Source organism: Ovis aries, chromosome 15 (assembly GCF_016772045.2).
Source record: "Ovis aries strain OAR_USU_Benz2616 breed Rambouillet chromosome 15, ARS-UI_Ramb_v3.0, whole genome shotgun sequence".
Classification (NCBI taxonomy): domain Eukaryota; kingdom Metazoa; phylum Chordata; class Mammalia; order Artiodactyla; family Bovidae; genus Ovis; species Ovis aries.
In genome coordinates, this window is record NC_056068.1 from 38,371,772 (window position 1) to 38,395,079 (window position 23,308).

Below are 23,308 nucleotides of genomic sequence, written 5' to 3' on the forward strand. Positions count from 1 at the left end.
ATGGACCAGAGATGCTCATGTGCCATAAATGAACATATCCCTTGGCACCTGGGATGGAATAAGCTAAAATAAAGCTTTCTAGAGTAAACAAATATGAGGTTACTAAAAAAATACAAAACTCTGTAAATATAGAAAAGCAGAGATTACCTATTACATACTCTCTTATCACCTTCAACAAAAAGGTGATCCAGAAAGAAACTTAACTAGGACATGGAGATGACAAGAGGGGATCTCTATCCCGACCAGGACTCTGGGCTGAACAAAAGTTCCTCCCCTGAGAATTCAGAACCACGAGCTTGCAGTTTGAGGGTGTTCCATCGCTGTGTAGTTCTTGTGTTGCTCTAAAGAGGTCTGATCTTTTGTTACCCATTTCTCTGAATGCCCACTGCTCTTCAGAGTTGTCCCTACCCCAGTTATTCTAAACTTTCATGACGTTGTGTTGAGCACTTTTTCATTCATTGTGCTGAGCATGTGGTTCTGCTCTTATGTTCCATACCATGAATGGGCTTGGGCCTTCTGCACTATCTGCTGTGCAGGTACTGGGTTGGCCAAAACATTCATTCAAGTTTTTCTGTTAAGATGCTATGGAAAAACCCAGAATGAATGTTTTGGCCAACTCAATACTTAGGATTCATCTTTCCCTGCTCTGCTTGGCAGTTGCCATTTGTCTATGGTCTTTTATTTTCCCAGATTTTAGTGATATTTCTTGCATGGTATGGCCCTCTTATCTTTTTGGATACATATATATTCACCTAGTGTTATTTTTATGGAATTTGAGGAAAGATCAAATATTAATATGTGCATTCAACCTGCTTGTTTATGGGACGATGAGATTGTTTTTTTTTTTTTTTCCTCTTCTCTCAAAGCATACTCCAGTGAGTTGTTGCTGTAAGACTCCCCAAAGAGATGGAGGGAAGGGAGGAAAAGAGAGAGAAAAAGCTATTTAATCTATTCTCTCTGCTCCTTCTTTACTGAAACAGTGTATCATGACACATGTGCTTGGTACCAAATTCTATTTCCTGGCGACATACTCTGTTCGTGACTCAGCCTGGTGGTGGCACAGCTGGGAAGCTCTGATGGGCACCGTTACTCAGCTCAGAAAGAGATTTCCCAGTGATGATGGGAAGTAGAATTATTGTTTATTGAATGTTGAATTATTTCTGAAGTTAGATCAAGAGAAGGGGGCTGTGGTCTACATTGGGCTCATTGTTGCTACAGGCACTGAGCTAAGGAAATCCACAAATGGTCTTATTTTTAAATGGGAAGGAACTCTGCAAGCTAAATGTTATAAAGCTGACAATTCTTCCCAAAGTAATTTGATGATTTAATACAATCGCACTTAAAATTCTGACAGGATCCTTTACAGAACTTGATAAAAATGATTTTGCAATCATTTATAAAAATGGAAAGACAATATTGAGGAATATTTTAAGATGGAAGAGTTACCTCTGTCTCCAAACTAGAGACTGGCTTGTGAGTTCTGACTCTTCTCCCTCCCACTTCTCCACATCTAATCCATGGCAGAGTCTCCTTCTAAAAGGGAACTCAAACCTATTCATTCTCTCCATCACCACATACACTGCCTTAGCCCAAGCTACCATCATCATTGCAATATCTTCCTTACCCGTCTTCCCTTATACCTCCTGCCCCTTTTAATGTGTTCACCCCTCAGCAGCAATATAAAGTACCCCTCCTCTCTCCTGCCACAACCTCATCAGTGATTTTTCATTGTTCATCTCCCTCCACTTTCTCCCTTGCTCATTTCATAACTGCTACTCATCATTCATCCATTCATCAGCACTATTTATTGAGAGGCTTTCAATGTGCCAGATAATGACCTCAGCCCTGGGAAGGTAATAAGCAAAATCAGGCTTGATTTCTGCCAACACCCCAGTCACCAGTGGCTGACTTTAAAGACAAAGGACAATAAATATGAAAAAATTCAAATGTGTAATTAAATCAATGCCAGTTTAAAATAAGATTAACCTTTTATAACCATGAATTGGCCAAACCCAATGGAGAAAGTGATACTGGATGCTGAAGAGGCTGGGAGAAACAGATATATTTATTCATTACTATTAACATGGTGAACTGATACAAATGTTTCAGAGAGGCATCTGGCAAAAAGTTTCAAGAGCCAAAAAATGTCCATATCCTTTAATCCAGCAGTCTTACTCTTTGGAATTATTTCAAGGAAATGATTCAAAGAAAGGTGGAAGAATGAAGGAAGAGTTGAAGAAGAAAGTATTTTATTATAGAACTTTCTATATTAGCAAAAGGCCTAACATCACTTAAATGTTCAATAAAAGAACAGTTGGATAAGTGACTTAGATCAAGCTGTTATAACTTATGACTATGGAAACCAAATCAAATGCGAAGAGCAGGACATGATGTGGTCACATGTGATGTAGAAACTCTACATACAGTCGACTATATGAGGAAATGAAAGAAGTTGCCAAGTTTAAGAGCGGTGGTGATTCATGTGACTGGATTTAAGAATTAATAATTTTTAAAAATTAAGTGACCAATGGAAAAGATGGCTGAGTTTCATGCTGAAATTAACTTTGATTCCATAGAGTATTCCAGTGGCCATGTTTGTATTCTAGGCAATCTGTTGCCATACGAAAAAAAATTGGCTCTTGGAAAAAATGTTCCTTTTGTCAACATATATTTGTCAAACGGTATTAAATTCAATGTTACATCAAAAGTGAGGGAAGTTATGCAGTTGACATTGTCAAGGGAGATTACAGAGTCTCTGTGGGGCAGAAGCATTTGTCAAAAACACAGATACTGTGCTCAGAGCAAGACAGCAAAGAGACTCAGCACCTGTTAGGCAACTCCCAATTCCCTGATAAACAGTGGGCATATCTCCAGCCCCTGAGACATCCCTACACAGTAATGCTGCCTATTCACCAGGTTCCTGTAAAGAACAAATGCTCCTGGAGCACTGCAGACTTGCAGTACCGAGGACAGACACTGGGGGCATGCCCTTTTCCTAACAGTGAATCCAGAGCTCTGACTTCTAAACTAGGATCTCTGCAGCCCAGGTCTTTATACAGTGGGACCAAGCTGTTTAGAATTTGGTAGCAGTTGAGACCATGGTGGTATACCAGGGCCTTATTAAAAGATGCTTTGTGAATAAGATATGTAATTTTACTCCAGAGGAGAGAAGACCGCCTTGTGATAGCCCCAGAGGAAGGCAAAAGGGAATCAGAAGATCTGAGCTTTGATTTCAGTTCTGAACTCTCTCTGGCTATGTGATCTGAGCCCTTAATTGTGTGTGTTTGTGTGTATGTGTGTGTGTGTGTGTGTGTGTGTTTGGATTTTTTTTCCCACTAATAAAATTAAAAGGTAAAACTTGCATAATCCAGGTTTCAAATGGATTTCTAGCAACTATCCACTTAGGAGTGTTTTAAAAAGATTTCAGTTAGCCAAATAAATGAACTAATGATTGAATGAATTAAAAAAAAGGTTTTACTATTTTCAGATGGCCAGCAGTGATCTATGGCATTGCAATTGGAGGAATGCCAGAGATCATTTATACCATCTTCCTGCCTTCCTCATCTCAGGCTTAGTTCCTCTATGAGACAGAAACATCATAGATACAGAGAATACTCTGTCCTCCAAGAGAGGGAACCCCCAGAAATAGCATTTGGAACAAACCATTTTGAATAATGATTGAGAAGAGCTACCTGCAGATGTGGCCCCCCACAACAGATGGCTGAAAGCCACAGTGGACAAGTTCCCAAAGACAACTGAAGGACAGCCCTCTGAGGCTGCTATCTAATCCTATTGCAGACATTCTCAAGCACGATTACAGACCCCTGAGACCACCCCCACCTCCAGCCCTTTCAGAGGGATCTATGAGGTGAAAACTACTTTCATAATAATACTTAAACAAAATTTTCTTTTTGCCGTGTGTCAACATTAACACTGATGTGGCAAAAGCAATTGCAAGTAAAACTCCTGGCACTCAGTGAGGGTCAAGGCAGTGGCCTTGAACCATATTAATCATAAATGTATTCCTTACCACCAGGGACTAGCCCTAAACAACAACCCCAAAAGTCAGTTTCACTAAGGAATAGCCTTGATGAAGCAATATACATTATTAATGTTATTAACTCTCTATCTTTAAGTACACATGTTTTTATTATTCTGCATGACTAATTGGGAAAAACACATGACGCCTTTTTGCTGTATATTAAATAAAAGCACTTGTACAATTGCTTGAGGTGCAAGTTGGACACTTTCATTGTCATAAAACATCATTTTTACTTGAAAGAATGAATGACAAATTATGGTTATTCAGACTTGAGAATTTGGCATACATTTTCTTAAAAAATGAAATGAGCCTGTCACTTCAAGAAAAAGACCTGACAGTATTTGTTGCCAATGATAAAATCTAAGGTTTCAAGCAAAGCTTGGGATCTTGGGAAACTTGTATCCACTGCCATGAATTTGATAGCTTTCTAATACATTAACACTTTACTGATGAGATTGGAAATGATCTTAACAAATGTGATTTTTGATGTGGCGTAAAGAAACGTTTCAGTATCTGGATTATCTGCACAACTCAGTAAACCAATATTTTTCAAACAATCAATAGATGATGTTATAAAATCATTCATTTGTGAAAGATTCATTGAAAGTACAAGGGAAAGCAACACATTTTAATGTAACAGAGTACAAGTTCACTGATATGGTTTCTCATTCCACATTGTAATTCTCCTTTAAGAAACTACCATTTGCAGAGTTTGGGTGTAGCATCAAATAAGATTATCTGTAATTATCTGAAAAGGTTATTTAAATATGCTTCTCATTTCCAATTACATATCTGTGTGAGACAGAATTTTCTTCACATACTTAAGCCAAAAAAAAAAAAAAAAAAGATGACAGAACAGGTTAAACGCAGAGGCAAATATGAGGATGCAGGTGTCTTCCATTAAACCAGGTATTAAAGAGACTTGCAAAAATGTAAAACAATGACATCTTTTTCACTAAATTTCATTTGTTTGGACAATACAGCTATTTTCATAAAATATGTCAACATATAATAAGCTAATCATTATTAATTCATTATATGTTACTTTTTAAAGTTAACTAATAAGTGATATTTTTAAAATATCTTTTAATTTTTGAGATGGTGAATATTGAGACACAGTTCACCTAAACAAAAGCATGTTGAAGTTCTCAATAATTTTTAAGCCTGTATAAGACACCCTGAAATTAAAAAGCTTGAGAACTGCTGCTCTGAGGTGCTTGCAGGGAAAGTGGAATTTGGGATGAGTAATTAGTGAAAAGAGGAGAACTTGTCATATATCAGTTTGCAATATTGCTAAAAAGTGTCATGACTAAATTGGGCTTAACAGCCAGGGTTGGTTATGAAGACAGAATCGTCCCTGGAGGGGTAAAATGAAAGCCATCTATGACTTAAGACTGGCTGAAATCATTTCTGTGCATATTGAATTCTCAAGTTCCCAGTTAGACCCAGTTATTCTCAAGGGCACCTCTCTGTGCCCTTCTGATTTGCTCCAGTGCCCTTAGTGTCCAAGTTCACCCCTTTCCCTCCAGGGAAGGTCTGGCTCTTTCCCTGCTCAGTACTGACCACCGTGACTAATGTGGACTACAAATCTGCCTCCCAGGTCACGGTGCATGCCACTCTGAGTCCACCAATCAGTACCCAGGACTTGGGAAGGCCAAAGGCACTTGCAGGCACTAAGAATGAAAGATGAGCATGCTGTGGCTCTTGTCCTGGAGGACTTCTCAGTGCGGTGGAGAAGAAAAGCTCCTGAAGGGATAATTATGATATGATGTGATAAATGCTTTCCTGAACATAGTGACCACATTTTCTTCCAATCAAAAATTAGGACACACTCTGACCTCTGACTATGCAAGCTTCCTCAGGGATCTGGAACACATGTCTGCTTATCCATGTATCAAGAAACTCCCAACAAAACTCCACAGAAATTCTGTATAGATTTGTACTTGATTTTGCCCAAAGACCCAGAAACAATGGTTTATACCCTTTTAAAAAAATTCTGGGAAATAACCAGTGTCAGAACAGAAAAGGCAAGAAGTGCCATAGGATTACAAAAGATGGGTAATGAGCCCCTAACATTTTATTTCCTCTGGATTAGTGGATGGGAGACACTAGAGGAAATTTTTTCCATCATCCTTGTTGAGTGGTTTTTTCCCCCTGCAGGCAGAGTCCAAGACTGTTCAGACAGGTCTCTCACACCAGCTGAATCAGATCAAGAGTCAGAAGAAAGAACTAGTATGAAGCTTCTAAGATCGCAAGCCTTGATTACATGTGGGTAAAATTAAACAATAAGGCTCTTGATCTGCCAAGAAATGCTGGAGTCCCCTCTGGGTGGGCTGTTTGGGGACCGTGGAGGTTCTCGTCTGGACTGGGTCTTCTTAAGTCCTAGTCATGTACCCTGTGCCCCCACCACTTCCTTTGAGGCTGACCTAAATCCCCCTTTTTAGTCCCTTCTGCAGCATCCCTTTTCTTTCCCAGCTGGGGCAACTCCAGAGTGAAGTGAACAAGAATGAAACATACAATGAGCAGAAAAAGCATGCTCAGTACCACACACGGACATCCTGCCACCCACAGAGAGAATGGGGGACACTGTGTCTCAAAGGCAATCCAAACAGAAGGCAGGGCAAGGAGCCTGACAAAACTCTTCGGCATCTTGGATCCACTACCACTAACCATTTTTTCTGAGGGTTCTACAACTGCTGATTCAATCAACCATGGGTCATCAACATTTGGGAAAAAAAATTCCAGAAAGTCTTAAAAAACAAAACTTGAATTTGCCACACAATAGCTATTGACCCAGCATTTACAATGTATTTACAACTATTTACATTGTATCGGATATTGTAAGTAATCTAGAGATGATTTAAAGTATATGGGAGGATCTGCACATGTCATTTTATTGAAGGGACTGAGCATTCATGGATTTCGATATCCTTGGGGTTCCTGGAACCAGTCTGTCTTGAATACCGAGGGATGATTGTACTTACCTTGGACTAGGAGTAACTCACGATGTCTCTGTGATCTCCAGTAAATTCATCCACAGAAGCAAGTTATTTTGATGATGAAATGACACATACATGAGAATGCTCCACATAATAAGTTTACTATTCATGGTTTTAATTTTCATATCATTTGTGTGGTTAATTAATGTCTCTGTCCTTATTAAAGAAGGGTTGTGTCTTGTTTTATTCACTGTTATAAATATATCTAAAGTTTAGCACAGTATTTGACACATGTTAGGCATTTGATGGGGAGAAGGCAATGGTACCCCACTCCAGTACTCTTGCCTAGAAAATCCCATGGACAGAGAAGCCTAATAGGCTGCAGTCCATGGGGTCGCTAAGAGTCGGACACGACTGAGCGACTTCACTTTCACTTTTCCCTTTCATGCATTGGAGAAGGAAATGGCAACCCACTCCAGTGTTCTTGCCTGGAGAATCCCAGGAACAAGAGAGCCTGGTGGGCTGCCTTCTATGGGGTAGCAAAGAATCGGACACGACTGGAGCAACTTAGCAGCAGCAGCAGGCATTTGATGAGACAATTGTTTGATAAAAGGGAGTTGGTAGGGTCCTGGTTAAGTGTTTACTCTAAAACAAGTTAGGGGTTGCCTGACAACTCTCATGGATTGGTATTGGCTACCTGGAGCATGGTGCCATAAGGATTCTAAGGTGGTATCTGATATATCACCTGATGCACACTCTGGTTGAGGATGTTGAGTATTTGTTGACCTTGTTTTATGAAGTCAAGGGGTTTTTTTGCCAGCTCTTCCAGTGCAAATAGGCCAGTTGTATGAATACAGTCACTTTAACAGAACTAAGTATCTGGCCTGAAGATAAGTAGCATGACCTCAGGAATATTTTTTTTTAATCACAAATAAGAAAACACTTAGAATAATGCTATGCAAAGAAGCTGAATGCCTACCACTGTGATATCTGCCTGTCTCAATGAATTCACTTATTTGGAATATTTCATGAATGAGTAAGTAAGCAGCATCAGCCTGTGTACCCCACAATCAGACAGAACTTTGTAAGACCCTCTCCCCCAGGGCATAAAATAGCTGTTCTACTCACGAGGGTAATCCTTTGGGTGTGTCTTCTCAGACCAGTTCCCATAAAACGTGAGCCTGTACTTAGCAGTTCCACAGGCGCAGCAGTCTAGGATTGGTTTGTCAGTCACCCCATCAAATGTGGAATCTGAAAGAGTCAGGAAGGTCACCAAGTTAGGAAGCAACTGTGAGTCATTTATAAGGCAGTGGCATCTTGGCCTCATCCTGTCCTTAATGCTTGGGAAAAGAATGTGAAATGCAGTTTGTGTGCGTGTGTGCTCAGTCACTACTAGGTCATGTCCAACTCTGTGACCCCATGAACTGTAGCCTGCCAGGCTCCTCTGTCCATGGGATTTTCCCAGCAAGAATATAGGAGTGGGTTGCTATTTCCTTCTCTAGAGGATCTTCCTGAACCAGAGATTGAACATGCATCTCCTGCATTGGCAGGCAGATGCTTTAACACTGACTCACCTGGGAATCAAAGTGCAGTTTTTACTGATCAATAATTCAGAACCAGGTCCAGCTATAACAGATTTTATTTAACTCTAAGGATGATCACTATATTTTTCAAATTAAAAATAAACCAGAACTTTTGCTTTAATAATGTGAGGAGACCAATGGGACCAAAAACATAGAATATTTGGGATGGAGGCTATCTTGGTAAAGTTTATTGTTATCCTTTCTGGACCCGAATCTCCTTTCCCATCCCTCCCACAATAGGATTTCTCCACCAGATTTCAAGAGGAATATGCATGTGTGTGTGTGTTTCCTAAGGAATATTCTCTGGGGCCAAACTGCCGGTACAAGAAGGAAAAGCTTTGACAGAGAGCGATGAGAACAAGTAGAGAGACATAAGGAATGGTGAAAATTATTTCTAAAAAATTATGCATATGTAGTCATATCACTTCTTATCAAGCTTTCAGAGACTTTACTGGGAGGGTTGGGGGTTTGGGAATATGTTCATAAGTTCAGGTTTACTTCTGAGCATAGAAACAGCCGGGAAAAACTTGAGATTCCCTCTCCACCCCCACTTTTAGCTGTGAATAGCTGATAAGTGGAAAAAAAGAGATTACATGAATAAATTCAGTATTTCTGATTGTCAGGCCCACATCCCTAACTGTGCATTGTTGCTTTTAGTCTGTTCTGCTTCCTGCAAGACGAAAACAATGTCTACAGATACAACTTGCTTCAGCTGCTTTTCCTTTGGTTCCTCAGGAGATATTAACATGAATGTTCTCCCTCCCTCTTTTCTTTTTTTTTTTTTTCCAAGTTGGACATTTAATCTTAACTATTATATAAAGAGCAGCAAAAGAGAGTTTAAATATCTTTTTGAGAGTTAGGAAGAGCATTTTACAAGTCTTCCTTATAGAATTCACTGAGTTCTTTTGGTTTGAATGTGCAAAATCAGCGATAGGTGAAAGAAGTGAATTCTGGGTTCGAGGATGGAGACAAAAGTATGGGATACTGTAATAAGCACCACATTACATAGAGTCCTGTATGTGTTGATTCCTTTCCATATACTGTCTCATTTAATCCTGGCAATCCTAGGACATCAGGACTTTGGTTAACTCTATTTTATAGATCATAAAACTAAGGCACATTAGTTAACCAGCCCAAAGTCACTGAGTTGATGCGTGGTGCAGGCAGAACTGGAACCCAGGTCTTTTCTGAATCTACGGTCCATGCTCACTCTTAACCTGTATACCGTATCACTGTAGGAAAGACCTTCTGCTGGATAGGCTTGCATAAACACCAGTGGGAGAAATCTGTGTGTTTCTCATTTAGCTTTTTCAAACAAAGAATGGTGCATTAAAAAAAAGTACTTATCTACAGAGCTCCAGAATCTCTAAATAGCCCTAAAGAAGAGATCTGAAATCACCCCAAATAGAAATCATTGTTTGGCTACTTTTTGTACACTAGGAAGAGGCAAGAGCATTGTGTGTGTTAGAAGCAAGCTTCCCACTTCCCTATGTGCATGATGTCCAGGTCTGATTGCTGTGTGAGCCACTTTGATACGTAAGGGACAAGCACTATTGAATATATTTTGGGAAAGTTGGCATAAATGAGTAACTCCTAAAGGTTTTTCCTTTTCACATTTTCATTATGATCATCTATGTTTTAAAAAGACTAAGTTAGTTTTGAAAAAGGGATTCAGAGCTAAGAGATACATGCTGGGGTTTCCATTGTAACTACTAGGCACTGTTAAATGAAGCAGCAATAATCTCTCAAAGAACCAAAATAAGGCAAACTGGTAGCTCCACCTTATCAAAAGGGCTTTCTGATACAAGCAGTGAACTTAAAGATACATATAGGGGTTCAAGGGAAAGCACTTATAATAAACACTTTGGAATTCCATAGAAAAAGAAGCTTCCATTGAAAAAATAAATTTCTAAGTTTGAAAATAAAAGTAGACATACTGTTTCCTAATGAGGAAAAACCCACTGAAAATGGATCAGGTTTTCAAAGGGGAGTGATAGCAAGTGTTAACTTACCCCTCTTCTCCTAACCTGCAGGGCCTGCATAATACCCTTGGTAACTTGAAACTTGAAATTGGTAACTTGAAACCCTGCAGCATCTCTCAAGCTATACTGGCCCCCTCATTTCTATTCTTAATACCAGCTTCCTTTTCTACTCTTACCTTATTCTTTTTTGTGGTGGCGGGTGGGTGGGGGGATTGGGGAGGGCTGCCCTGGGTCTTGTTTGAGGCACATAGGATCTTATCCCCTGACCAGGGAGGGAACCTAGGAACCTCTACCACTGGCAGCATGCAGTCTTAACTGGACCACCAGGCAAGTCTCTCTGGTCTTATTTTTGTTTCTCTTCCCTTGCTGATTATCCCTTCTCTATCTACATTTTTCTCTCATCTCTGCTTTTCCCTTCATCTTTTCCTCTTTCTCCTTTGTCTGTGACATGGTCTTAAAGTGAGCATATGTGCACATTTGTTTATTATAGGTCACCTTTTGGAATATTTTATGTTTCTGCTTTTAATTGTAAGTAACTTAATGTCTCATGCCTCTTTTGAAAAATAATTACCATTGCTTTTAATCTGTGCAATTCTTAGATTTCCCCTATGGATTAATAGCTTTAACTGGGGAAAAGAAACAGACACTAGTTTCTCTCTTTTCTTGATAGACTTGATTTGACTCAACAAAAGTGCGAATACTTTAATGAAAGAGTTGGAGAGAATCCCTTTGCTCTATGGTTGTATCTTAAAGACTTTCTACGTGGGATCTGCTTTGCTAACTGATGGATTACCTCATGAGTCTGCTGTCTCCAGGAATCATCTACAACTGCGACTCACGATCCTACAGCCCAGGTCTTCCTGGGTCGTTTTTTGTCCACAAAGTTGCTGTGGGAAAGAGGTGATTTTATACAGACTTATGCTTAGTCATTTTGGTAGGCTTTCTGCTTCAGAAGTGGTAATCAATAGAGATTTGCAGTGCCTTTTCATTGATGCTTATCTGCACAATGGTAGCATATTCATAACTTAGACAAGGCTTTCACAACATCAGGGCTGAGGCTTTGGAAAGTGCAATTTAGCTGTTGGTTGCTGTCAATGCACAAGGCTGACAGTGCAGTGTATTCTAGGAATCCTCAAATCTGGGAAATAAGGCTGTCCTCTGAAAGTCAAACTAACAAAACTGCACCACGGTGGCCATGATTAGCCAACCAAGAGGTGAGCTAGAATAGCCACAGCTCTATGCCCCGAGACCTGGATGTCATCACATGCAAGCCGGGCAGGGACTGGATTGTCCATTAGAAACCAAGAGCCTCAAGAGCTGAGATGTTCTGGGTTTGGGTGAAGGTTAAGCAAATCTGTGGACTATGAAACACAGGGAAGGAAAACCCCAATATCCATGCATAGTGATGCCCACCTGGAAGCTGCCTGGGGCACTGGCCCACAGGTTCAGCTCTCTCGCCCCTTTGACAGGTATGACCTGATGCAGGGCAGCCAACTCTTCCCCTTTAGCTCCTTCCATGCTCTCCAAGCAGTCCTCCACATACGACCTATTTTCTGCCCCAGCTCACCCATAGGGAGACCTAGGTTTTGATTACCCAAAGCCACAACCCAAGCTTCTGAACTGGGAGATAGCACTTTGATAGAAATGCAGTGGTTAGGGCACTGGCTTCTAGATTCAAACTGTGACCTCCTCGTGAGCTGTCTGATGCTGAGTGAGCTATTTAAACTTTCCATGGCTCAGGCTTCTCATCTGTAAAATAGGGATGATGTAATCCACATAGGATTGTTGTGCTGATGACATGATTAAGGCATGTGAAGTACTTAGAATGGTGCCTGGCATACAACAAGCACAAATAAATTAGCTATTATTATTTTCCTAGAGGACATTTACCATCTTCTCTTTTTCTTAGTAGCTTATGATTTGCTAGAAATAGAAATGATTTCTTCTTAAACCATGATAGACTGATTTCTTCTCAAACTGTGAATTGTTCTAAAGGTAAATAAAAAGTCTGCGCAAATTAATAGAAAAGAGAGCATGAAGATGTACAATTTCAGCACATTTCCCACTTTTATTTAGTTCTTTAAGGACTTCTAACACATTTAGATGTTTGAAATATTAATTTTTCATGGTAGATTAATAAATAAGCCCTGGGATATTGATAACAATAGCTAACATACACACATATATAATAAATAATTGTATGTATGAGCATAAATGTGTATGTGCGTGTGTATATACACACGTGTACATATATGTATATTTACTATGTACTAGGAGGCGTGGTACTAAACATTACAGTGTCATGTAGGACTGGAGGTAACCACTGATTGTGTACATGCCTGTGTGCTAAGGATGCCTGCACATCCAAGGACTAGATCCCTAGATGAGGTGAGGGTCACAAAATCAAAGCCCCCTTGGCATTCCTGTTCCCTAGAGAAAATCTGCTCATTCTGCCTGGGTGACCCACAAGTTCCTGCTAGTGATTATTCCAGAAAACCATTACAGACTTTTTAGAGGTACACAATTGTGTGTTCCTTAATTAAGTCCTGTGAATTATTCCAAGGAATCTCCTCAGAATAATCACTGTTTCACAAAAATAACGAGACGACGACACCAATATAAGGTATATTATCTCCTACCCAGGGAATCAAGCTGAGTAATTAGAGTTTAAGGCAGATCCAATTATCCACAGCACACAGCTGGATTAAAAATTGGAACTACATGAGGAAGCAGAACCCGGAGGAACTCAGAAAACCCAACTGCCTTGATGCCTGTGGCCGAACGCTTAGACTGATCGAGCCACCTTCCATTTATCTGGTCCTCTCCAGTCCACACATCCAGACCTCCTTACCTTGTTCACAAAGTTTCTTGGTCAGAGAGCCTTCATCTTGAAAATAAATGATGCGTTTCTGAACGATGCTAGCCCTGTGGGGAAAGAAGACACAGCACGTGGTGAGGAGGGCAAGTCTGGGGGACATCAGGTTTCTGCTGGTCCACCTACAGCTGTGTGGCTTTGGGGGCGTGCTCTCAACTCCATGTGGCTTGGCTTCTTCAGTGGAAAACTGGTGTTAATAATAATAGCTACCTCCTAAGATTGCTATGAGAACTAAGGAAAGAACTCTTATGTCAAGAGTTCAGCACACATTAGAGACCACTCAATAAATATTAGTTATTGTGGTGATGTTGGTGATACTCATATTAAGGCAGGAAAGTGAACTAACAGCATTTTCAGTAACTTTTCTCAATGGTTCATTTACTCTAGTTTTATATCAAACTACTGAGGCCATTTATAGATCAACCAAATTCAAATCAGGAAAGCATGTCAAATTCTCTTCCTGAAGGAGGAAAAAACCTTAAAAATATATTTTGATTTGTTCTGAAAATGTCATTCTATATCTTTCCGGAAAGTCTAGACAAAACTGTCTCTTACATTTTGAACAAAGACAACTTCAGCTGTTACATCTCTCTTAAACATGTCAAACTTGAACGCAGTATCTTAGAATTTGGAAAGATATTCTGAGGTTGAAAAATGACTTGATTTGGCCAGCATATATTTTCTCTCTAATCTAGGATTGCACAGACATACTACGTCTCCTTTTACCCACTCAACTGTTGATTTTCAGCTGCCCTTGAACAGGCCTGAAACCCGGTGTTCCAGCAATTTGAAAAGTCTACAGCACAACATTGAGACGGCGCCAGTGGATCTTGGACCATTTCTATTGATTTTCTTCAGCCATGCTACTCAATCAAAAGGCAATTTTCACTTTGATTTGCCCTATTTAACAGATAAAGGGAGCTCTTGACTCCATCACAGCTGACCACACTGAACCAGGGAAAGTCACACAAGTTGCCTCTTGTCACATGATTTCAAACCCAGGAAGGGCCCACATATGCATGGATCTGCTGAGCACAGAGTCAGTTTTCTCAATGGTCTGGGCCTATGCCAAATGGCTTTCCAAAGAAATATCTACTCTACCCCCAGTCTTACACAAAGGAATAAAATTGAGGCCAGCCTACTGATGTCTTTTACAGTCTGTCCCACCCCAAGAGAGAAGAGATGTTGAAATAAATGAATGAAATATACTTCCTGTTGACACAAAGCTACTGTGAATATTTATCCATTCTGTTGACCATCAAGTAGAAAGTTCCTTCAGGCCAAGAAAACACTCTGGAGAACATTCACCCCAAAGTCAAATTAAAAAAATGCCTTCTGTTAGCTGGAGCACCCTACCACAGAGACAATGCCTTGGGGAGCACTGTGGTGGGCAAGGAGTAGGCCCAGTGGGACATACCACAGGCCCCACATTCTTGCTGCAACCATTTCAACTTAACCGACCTCACTCCAACCCAAAGCTGCCTCCTCTCCCATTTGTCTTCCTGTTGGATCTGCTGGTGTATTTTCAACAGTTAGAATTTGGGAAGAATATTTTGAGGTTGAAAAATGACTCGCTTTTGGCCGGCATATAGCAGATAGTTTCTGGAGGTGTGTTTAGTGAAAAGGCATTGGACAGGACACTGTCATAAACAAGACATATGGAGCCACTTCCCATTCTCAGAGTTGGCAGAAGAGTGGGGAGAAAGTATCAAACAAACAGATCCTCAGGTAATGAATGGAGACGTCCACAGGGTATGAGAAAGTGTAACACAGGGGATCCTGATCAAGCCTGGAAAGGCTCCTTCCAGAAAAGGTGGCTGCGCTTAGATTTCAATGAGTAGAAGCTAATTAAACAAGTGGGATGGAGGAGCAAAGATGAGGGCATCCTTTTGGTGAGCCAGGGAGGTGTGAGATGAGCTGGGAAGGTGGGCAGGGCCAAATCACCCAGAGCCATGAAGGGAGATGGCATTTTACTCCAAGCTTGATGAGAAGTCTTTGAGGAATGTGCCCTGAGGAGTGAGATGATCCGGTTTGCCCTTTTAAAAGAGCATTTGAGCCAAAAAGTAAAAACAGATTTGTGTGGGGTTGCAGTATACAGAGCTCCCATGCAAATAAAATTTCGTTTCAATAAAATTCTCTTGATAGAATGATTTGAAAACACCTGATCTACAGGATAAAATATTAACCTACCATGGTATTCAAGGCTTTTCATAACAAACTTCCCTCAAACACCTCCTAGCTTTATTTGTTGGCATTTTGTGCCACGCTCCCTGGGTGTCAGACTGTCAGAAGTTTATCCCTCCTTCTCTGAAATTTTCTTTCACTCCATACTCCCTTACCTGTGCTGTTTCCTCTCCCAGAATCTCCCATCACCTGTCTTTGCGAGAGTCTGTAACAGACACTCTGAACTGTCTTCCTCCCTATGATTTAAAGGTGAGGTTTCCCTGGTGGCTCAGTGGTAAAGAATCCGCCTGCAATGCAGGAGACACGGGTTTGATTCCTTAGTCAGGAAGAACTCCTGGAGACAGAAATGGCAATCCATTCTAGTGTTCTTGCCTGGGAAATCCCATGGACAGAGGAGCTTGGCAGGCTACAGGCCATGGGGTCACAAAAGAGCGGGACATGACTGAGCAACAACAACGACAATTTAATGTCAGAAAAAATGATGCTTAGAAAAACTGCATCACTCGCAGATTTTCCAAAACTATCATTATAAATAGTTGAGGGGCCAGAAATAGAAAAATATATTTTCTTTAAGATATTTCTGTTTCTTTCACCTTGTTTTATAAAGTCAAGGTAGCCCTCTTTTTGATAACAGCTGTAACTTCTGAGCCCTTGCTTTGTGCCACTCATTGTGCTAGGGAGGTCCTTCATGTGCATTATCTTATGCTTTACATACACTACAGGTCCTCAAATTCTTTATCAAAACACTTGGGCTAGATGTGCTCCTGAGTTCAGAGTTTTTCAAATGTTAGAAAATGAAGATGGCAATATGCTATTAACAACCCCATGACCAAACACATCCATCTTCTGCAGCAAAATATTTGAATACTCATTCTAAGAGAGTAAATAAAATCTATAAACAGTTTCATATCAGTTTAGGTCAAGTTCAGCAAACTTATCAAAATGCATTTATTTTCAGAGGGATTAAGATGAGGGTTTGTGCTACTTTCATCCTAATCTTTTTTTTTTTTTTTCATCCTAATCTTATGGGCGAGAATGACTGAGATGCAGGGAGGTTAAGTAACATGCTCAAGATTTTGAAGTCTTTCATCTACTGCCAAAGCCCATGGTCTGTCTGAGACTCAGAGTGCTTATACGGATTAAAGATGATTACGAATAAAGAGTATAACTGCACTGTGAGGAAAGTACTCTTATAAAACGTAACCTCAGATTGATTTTGGGGGGATGTATTTCACGATCTCATGGCACACACAGTAGAGATCTCAGACTTCAGTGGGTCTCCATGGAGCCTGGGTCATGATAACATGAAGCTCTCCATAAAAATGCAAGCATACATCCCCATTCCTAAACTGAGTCAACCCTCTGGACCATGCACTTTGGATTTCAAACTCTGTGCAGATCCAATGAGGGATACAAGGCTTGTTCTGATCAGGCCCTGGTGGTCTAGCCTTATCTCTGTCCAGTGTCTTCTGAGCACCCTACCCAAACCATATCCCAAATCTGTCTTCATGATCTCACATTCTGGGCCCCTGTCCATGAGACTCCTCTGTCCTTCCTCACAGTTCTTCAATATAAACCACACACACACACACACACACACACACACACACACACACACACACCCCTCAATTACCTAACATACTCAACCAAGATGTTACTTAGAATGATGTCTGGACTGCAAGCTCTTCCTATGAGAGCCAAAACCCCTTGGGGTAATCCTACTCCAGCACTTACTGACCTTTTATAATTGCCTGTTCACTTTCCTATCTCCTGTGCTAGTATAAGCTTCCCAGGAGCAGGAACTGTATCTTATCTCTATAGATGCTGGTACTGTTGCAACCCTGGGATTCAAATAGAAGGAATGGCGTTTGGAAAGGAAAGAGCTTGAGGTTGAACTGTCTGGAGGGCATGACGAAGGTCTCAGTAGGTAGACACAGGGACGTGTAACTCAGGAAAGATATGAGGAGGGTGAGGAGGATGGATATGGGAATCACTGGGGCAGAAGTCAGGGTCAAAGCTTTCAGAGTGGCTGACGTCACCCAGGAAGAAAGTGTGGGGAGTGAGAAGAGAGTCTAGCTGAGTTCAGAACTCTGAAGGCCAACATTCACCCACGGATATGCCAGCAGAGACCAAGACATTAGAAAACGTGGTTGCAGGAGATGTTTCTTTTTATTCCTCATTTGGTCAACTCCTGGGAGAATTTTATATTCTGAGAAAATACATTTCATTTCAAGCCTGTTCTCATCAGAAGTATAAAACTCAGCAGAGATTTATAAATCATATTATAGTTCAGAAAAATAATAGCTTCACAAGATGAGAATGCCGTTGGTAAGAATTCCCTTAGCATTTCAAAATGACAAATTTCTCCCATTCTGTGTTGCAATTTGGCAGTCCTGTTGCATAGCATTTATATACTGATATACTGAATGCTCTCTTATCATGAAAGAGCGTGTTAAGGAAATCTAAATTAAATTTCTCAGTATGTCAGCTTCTCAAACTTTAAAATATTGAGGTTCCAAATAACTTACTAATCATTTCCAAAGTTTTCCTTTAAACCTAAAGTGGAACCTTTCCAGAAATCCCATCCTGAATGCTCGGTGCTCAGTTCTTTTTCTGTCTGAAGAGTTTCTTCATTTGCTGTTGGGGAACTGGCCTGCTGGAATGAAGTTGGAGTTGGCTAAGCTGGAGGTTTGCTGCCTAGTACTGAAAAGGCCTGGGGTTCCTGTTCTCACTGAAAAGGACGGGGAGACCTCAAAAACTGAAGGATGTGGGCGACTTCAGGCCACGAAATGAATGAAAAATACACCTGGACCCTCAGTGGCTGGGTCACTGCCATGTAGGTGTAATTTATGTAAGGTCCTTACGACACGCATGTTGCACAAAGTAAATATTCAGCAGTGGTAGCTGTTATCATTGTTGCTGTTAAATCACCAGCCCCTAACAAAGTGCCTGACACATGAAAGTACTTAATAAACAGAAGCTATTATGATGATTGATGTCAGGCCCATCTCCTTTGCTTGTGCAGAGAAGAGGGAGAGTGTTATCTTGGTCAATAGCTTCAGGCAGAGATAATGAATGACTCCAAGGAAGTTCAGGTTTGCGGTCTCCAGACTGCAACTTTTGCCAACTCTCTTCCCAGTTCCAGTAAAATCCCTGTTACTGAACATTTCTTGGAATACTTTACAAAATTTGCCTCTGATCTCAGGGATATTTTCCATAGAAGTGATCCAGCTTATAACCCACAACATCTACTTCCTTTTACCAATGACTGAACAACTCTGTGGGAGGATGTAGGAATAAAATATTGAAGCATAGCATTGGTAACATCATCAGGAACTGAGGGTAACAGTCTTATTTTACTTTGCAAGGATGCCAAGTGCTAATCTGATCATGGTCTCATGTTACTCAGCAAATATTTACAGAAGCTGGGTGCATTCCATGATCCAGACTGTTACCAAACTTTTATATGCTTTATGTGGCTCGCAGGGAATGGAGCTGTGTCCAGGAGTTAACAGGCTTCCTGGCAGCTCATGGCAATGTGCTCATGGGAGAAGAAAAGTGAAAGCTTATCTGTAGGGCTTTATCTATGGCACACATAAGGACTCCATGGTTGTCCAACACTAAGGTCCCACTAAGCTACAGATTCGGAGACTGTTATAATTGTCTACCATGACTGCAAATGACCAAATCTGGTAAATTATAAAAAGAGCTACTGCCAGGAGATTCAGTTTCAGTTCAGTTGCTCAGTTGTGTCTGATTCTTTGCGACCCCATGAACCACAGCACGTCAGGCCTCCCTGTCCATCATCAACTCCCAGAGCCTACCCAAACTCATGTCTATTGAGTCGGTGATGCCATCCAACCATCTCATCCTCGTCATCCCCTTCTCCTCCTGCCTTCAATCTCTCCCAGAAACAGGGTCTTTTCAAATGAGTCAACTCTTCGCATCAGGTGGCCAAAGTATTGGAGTTTCAGCTTCAACATCAGACCTTCCAATGAACACCCAGGACTGATCTCCTTTAGGATGGACTGGTTGGATCTCCTTGCAGTCCAAGAGACTCTCAAGAGTCTTCTCCAACACCACAGTTCAAAAGCATCAATTCTGTGGTGCTCAGCTTTCTTTATAGTCCAACTCTCACATCCATACATGACTACTGGAAAAATCATAGCCTTGACTAGACGGACCTTTGTTGGCAAAGTAATGTCTCTGCTTTTGAATATGCTGTCTAGGTTGGTCATAACTTTCCTTCCAAGGAGTAAGCATCTTTTAATTTCATGGCTGCAATCACCATCTGCAGTCATTTTGGAGCCCAAACAAATAAAGTCAGCCACTATTTCCCCATCTATTTCTCATGAAGTGATGGGACCAGATGCCATGATCTTCGTTTTCTGAATGTTGAGCTTTAAGCCAACTTTTTCACTCTCCTCTTTCACTTTCATCAAGAGGCTCTTTAGTTCTTCTTCACTTCTGCCATAAGGGTGGTGTCATCTGCATATCTGAGGTTATTGATATTTCTCCCGGCAATCTTGATTCAAGCTTGTGCTTCTTCCAGCCCAGCATTTCTCATGATGTACTCTGCATAGAAGTTAAATAAGCAGGGTGACATATACAACCTTGACGTACTCCTTTTCCTATTTAGAACCAGTCTGTTGTTCCATATCCAGTTCTAGCTGTTGCTTCCTGACATGCATACAGGTTTCTCAAGAGGCAGGTCAGGTGGTCTGGTATTCCCACCTCTTGAAGAATTTTCCACAGTTTTATTCCTGCATAATTAGCACTCATTCATGACATACTCACTGAGCACATATTTTGTATCAGGAATTTTTCTAGGAGCTGAAATTTCAGAGAAAAATAAGAGATGGTGCCTTCCAGTATGGACCTTCTAGTCCAGTAGGGGAAAAGAGATAGAAAAAGGAAACAGGAAATCAGTGTTGAGCACAATAAAGGAGAAGCCACAGCATGCAGAAGAGCTGTAACTAACTTCACCCTGACAAAGCTGTAAGAGGAGTCAATGACTCTGAAGGTCTGAATTGTCAGAGGGACTGTGAAAACAGAGAATCTGTGAGACACACCATAGAAAAATTTATAAGCACTAAGTAACTTACTGGATCTGGGACAGAAAGAGAAGGTTGAGTACAAGATGTTTTATTTATTTTTTCTTTATTTAACAGTTAAACATGCTTCCAAGTGCTTCATAAATATAAATTCATTTAACATTCCCCCAAACTCCATGAAGTAGGCACTAATATTATCCCTATTTTACAGAAGAGAAAACAGAAAGGAAGGTAAGTTAACTGACTCCCCATAGACAAACCCCAATGACTAGATGGAGGACTGGTGATGCCAGTGACTGAAACAAAAGACAGAAAGGGCAGGAAGAATTTTTTCTTTTAATTTTTGGGATTTCTATTAAGCTAACTGTAGCTTTACATGCAACTATAAGAAATAATAGAGAGGGTGCACGCTTTGCCTAGTTGTCCCTGATGGTAATATTTGGCAAAACTTCAGTATAATATTACAACTAAGATATTGACCAGGTTTGAGACCGGACATAAAATTGGTGGCACAGGATTAGATGAGGACCAGATCATGCCATTCTAATGAAACTATGCCTATGGCAAGCTGGCACACGCTAAGACAGAATATTCCCAAATGACTCTCAGGACACATCGTATGTTAGAACCCTAATTGCAGAATCATCTACAGGTGCTCTGACCAGGCAGGGGGCCATTTCTGGCTGGGACAAGATGATGGTAGACGTGGAGTTGGGGGAATTATTTGTAGGAATAACTTGGAAAGATAGCACTAGAACTGGCCTTGAAGACCCAGAGGCTCATTCTATGACCAGGGGTGAGTTCACCTAAACGAGTTCCTCAGCAGGTCCACCAGCCATGTGTTTTGAAGCAATGCTGCTATCTCCTCTGGGCAGACTTCTTCACTGAATCAGGGGAATCCACTCCACACTGTGCTGCATGTACACCTAAGCTGAGGTCATGACCAGAATCTGGTCAGTTAGGTTCTTAACAAGACTATAATCCATTCCCAGCTTTGTATAGCCATTGGATTTCTAGAGTTTCTTGATGCACATTACTGGACAAAGTTGCATCTACAAAATCCTGGTTCTGATTTCAACAAAAATCAGAGGAAAACTAGTGTTAGCACTCAGTTTATTTCTTCTTAGAATGACCCAGAGGATAACAAACTTATTATGACTCCATTTTCTCTTATTATCGCCCAGTTTTAGACCTCATCTTTATCATATATCTTGTCAATATTATTACCCTAGCACTTTAAATTTTACCCCTAAAAATTCAATGGAAAAGTAATAATGAGGAATTGACTTTCATACCATGAGAGAGATGTAAAAAGAATAAAACTAATTATGTTTTTAGAGAAACTAATTTAGATGTGAGAGTCATTAAAACCAGACAGGCATTCATCGATTCACATTTTTATTTGACAGAGTAGAGGCCATGAAGCTGTGTTAGGAATTGGAGGTGCGGAGATGAACGAGACATGGTACAGATGCCACCAAATAGTGGACAGCCTGAGAGATATGAATCGGAGAATGCTGCAAGCGGTAGAACCTGCCCGATATCTACTCCTTTCATCTGCCATACTTGCAGAACCCTCATTTTGATTCAAATGTAGCCTCAGTAACATAAGAGAGGGTCATCAGCACAGGGTTGGAGGGGGTGGGAGAACTTCTGAGAAAGTTTTGCTCAAATTTGCATAAAATAAATTAATGACCCACTGTCCTTTCTCTGTCCAGTGTTGATCACAAACAATACATGAGACAAGGCAGCCATTTTGTGACCAATAGGAAAAGACCAAGAAAATTCAGAGACACTGGAGTCTGCACTGGGGCACCGTGGATGAGATTAGGTAGGACTGGGGTCAGGGATGTTTTGGTCAGAGTCTGGGAGGAGAACACTCCAGATAAGGCTTTAAAAGAGGGCTTGAATTTGGTGGGTGCGAGGTTATGCTGCCCTTTGTGAGAACTTTCCATGGGGTGCAGAGGACAGACACCACGCAGTGACTAGGAAGAAAGCAGCAGGCTTGCCAGGACACTCCAGTCTGAAGAGAGATGTGGCTTCAAATGAGAGGAGTTGGGGGGAGAGGCAGCATGGGTGGGAGTTCAACAGGAAAACACAGGCAAGGGAAATATTCCTTTTTCTCTGGAGGGAGTGTTCCTATACCTATAAGCTGTGGCTGAGGCAACAGTAGAAACCTTTAGGGGTACCTGCTGGATCAGTGGCTAGAAAATTTTCATCTGTTGGAAAAATCTTTAAAAAACTCACATAGACCAAATAGACTGCAGAATGTAGTCCCAGTTGTGGAAGCTCTTTCAGGCCATTCTGGTTAATGATCAGGACCATTTTTCATCCTTTAATTGTTCGATATCAAACTACCAATTTTTTTCCACATCTTTTGTGGAAAGATCCCTCCTCTTGACAGGCTTAGGGAGGGTATGGAGGGTGGTTATGATTCTCAGATAGAGATTCATGGTTCATGAAGGGGTTGCAAAGGATTCTTGAACCCCTAGGAAAAAGTGTATGTAAATTGTAAGCATGTGCATTGCTTGGGGGAGAGAGATGGTATAAGAGCCACTGCTCTAAGGTAGCCACCGTGACCTTCATGCCTGTTAGTTTACTTTCCAGTGCCCCCTGCTGCCCCCATTGGAAGGACATGCATGGAAGATC

The 23,308-nt window shown here is 40.9% G+C and overlaps 1 protein-coding gene across 1 annotated transcript in view; it reads right to left on the reverse strand.

The window, feature by feature from the left end:
• The window catches only part of SPON1 (spondin 1), a 313,267-nt gene that overhangs the window by 167,967 nt on the left and 121,992 nt on the right, over positions 1–23,308 (reverse strand). The window contains exons 4-5 of the mRNA XM_027979368.3: positions 13,398–13,471; positions 8,110–8,232 (exon numbers count right to left, since the gene is read on the reverse strand). Of these exons, the coding sequence (XP_027835169.1) occupies positions 8,110–8,232; positions 13,398–13,471 (197 nt within the window). The remainder of the gene's footprint in view (positions 1–8,109; positions 8,233–13,397; positions 13,472–23,308) is intronic.